This window comes from Carassius carassius, chromosome 36, assembly GCF_963082965.1.
Source record: "Carassius carassius chromosome 36, fCarCar2.1, whole genome shotgun sequence".
NCBI lineage: Eukaryota > Metazoa > Chordata > Actinopteri > Cypriniformes > Cyprinidae > Carassius > Carassius carassius.
The window spans coordinates 400,001-402,500 of NC_081790.1; the positions used below are offsets into that span (position 1 = coordinate 400,001).

Sequence of the window (2,500 nt, forward strand, 5' to 3'; positions counted from 1 at the left end):
ATTGGACATTTCTGATTTAATATTTTTTTCAATAGATTTTATATTTAATATATGTTCTAATTAGATTTTTTGTTTTATTACTGTATCATATTTTAGAATTTAATGCATTTTTAATGTTTTGTTTTTATCTTAATGTGACATTTTTGTGATTTTATAATTATTTTGTTTTTATTTTAACTTTTATTATTTTAACTTTAATTTGAACTTTATTCAGATTTTATTAATTATGAACTTTTGATGAAGCATACAATAGAGACTTGGATGAATTGCCCTGTCAGTGGTTTTCAATGCATCATTACATTTAGCTCTTTTTTGCAGGATTTGTCTCTAAATTAAATGCACACATTTATTTGTTTATCTCATGAAACAAGTCCAGGCCATATTTAAATTCAAAACCCAACCAAAAAAGAAAAATATATATATTTTGCATAATGCAAAAAATGTCTTCAATTTCTTTGTGACATTATTTTCATCAAAACTAAGCTAATTCTAAAATTCCTCATTACTGAAGCAAAAAAGCAGAAGAAGATGACTTTGATCGTGGGATGTACGTGTGTGTGTGTGTGTGTGTGCTTTAGCAGCCTGTTGAATGCAGGGTGATGGTTTTGTGATGCGTGTCTTTATTAATAACGGCTGTAAAACTCGAGGAACATGAGCTTCATCTGCAGATCAAAGGCGTGTTTGTGTAAAAGTGCTCTAGACATTCATTTACTCAAAGCGAATGCAGCTGAAGGCCAGAGTCCCGCTGAGTAGCATTTACGAGCGCTGATGCATTGTGGGAAAGCAGGTATGAGTGTGAGCGGACACACACCACGCTCCGAAAGAATGTTTGAATCACCAAACGACTTCACTAATGTTACGACAGGACGAATACTGAGACACGAGAGAGACTGAGATTGTGATGAAACTAACACTCGTCTCTCAGTGTTTATTCTGTTCAGTTACATGATCGTATTTTATTAAAAATGTTAAAATTCTTAACTTTTTTTTTATTTAGTTTAATTTTCAATCAAGTATTTATGTTTTATTTTATTTGTTTTATTTCAAATAAGTTTGTAGTCTTTGTTAACAATAATAACACTGCCTTGAGCTCATCTATATGCTATTGTGCCAAATATAAAATTTCTATTTATTAGATATATGCATTCTAAATGTACACTTTGACAATTTTAATGACATCATTCCACATTTCAGCTAGTCCAATCAAATGCCCTCTTGAATCTGAAGCGTCCCGCCCCCTTCATTACATAAAGATGCTAATCTGTGTCTGAAATCATATATGAAGTCATATATGATCTAATTTATTATGGACTCTTTTCTTTGATGTATATAATCCAGTATTTTCTCCTAATATTACCAACAGCAACATGTATATTGAAAAAAGCAGAGGGCCTAAGACAGATCCTTGTGGCACTCCATACTTTACTGGTGTTAATTGAGATGATTCAGACAGGTACTGAGGAGAAAAACACAGCAGTTTGTGTTATATAGGTATTCAGATAGAGACTTTGTTCATTATTGTTGGTCATCTCTGGTAAGTGTGTGTGTTGCATGTGTTTTAGGGTATGGCGTGTGTAGGCCGCACTAAAGAGTGCACAATCGTCCCCTCCAATCACTACGGCCCCGTTCCTGGTGTTCCCGTCGGAACCACGTGGAAGTTCCGCGTCCAGGTGAGGAGATCTGCCTCAGAGCGGGTTTGACCCAGAAGTGACCAACATATTAAGAATCGCATTTAAATCTCTCATTGATCTGTTCTCATGGACATCTGTTTTTGAGAGGAAAACCATTATTTTGGATCATTTTGGCAACTTTCCGTCTAAAACTTGACTGACCCTGGACTACAAAACCAGTCACAAAGGTCAATTCTTTGAAATTGAGATTTATACATAATCTGAAAGCTGAATAAATAATCTTTCCATTGATGTCTGGTTTGTTAGGAGGACAATATGTGAAAATCTGGAATCTGAGGGAGCAAAAAAAATCTAAATATTGAGAAAATCATCTCTAAAGTTGTTCAAATGAAGTTCTTTGCAATGCATATAGCATTACTGTGAGTGTGTGTGTGGTCAGGTGAGCGAGGCGGGCGTACACAGGCCTCACGTCGGAGGGATTCACGGACGCAGTAACGATGGCTCGTACTCGCTGGTGCTCGCCGGAGGATTCGAGGACGAAGTTGTGAGTGTTTCTTGATTTCAGATCATTTACTATAAAACCTGCTGGATCATATTTCTAAGCGGTCTCATCTTACTACGACATATTCCATATTATATATTCCATATTCTCATTGTATATGAGCCATAAAAGCCTTATAATTTAATATGATATTTAACAAAAAAAAAGTACATATACAAACTTTTTAAAAAATTTGTATAAAAATTATCTCTCTATGAAAGCTTATTAAACCTCAGAATTAAAAAAAATTAAAATGAAAATGAAAAAGGCAATTGCAGCTTTATCTCTCAATAGATAAAGTTTTGTGAGAAGTAATGGATTAATTAAA

At 34.1% G+C, this 2,500-nt stretch overlaps 1 protein-coding gene across 1 annotated transcript in view; it reads left to right on the forward strand.

Annotated features, from left to right (window-relative positions):
* The window catches only part of LOC132116854 (E3 ubiquitin-protein ligase UHRF2-like), a 47,863-nt gene that overhangs the window by 19,852 nt on the left and 25,511 nt on the right, over nucleotides 1-2,500 (forward strand). The window contains exons 8-9 of the mRNA XM_059525718.1: nucleotides 1,563-1,670; nucleotides 2,071-2,175. Of these exons, the coding sequence (XP_059381701.1) occupies nucleotides 1,563-1,670; nucleotides 2,071-2,175 (213 nt within the window). The remainder of the gene's footprint in view (nucleotides 1-1,562; nucleotides 1,671-2,070; nucleotides 2,176-2,500) is intronic.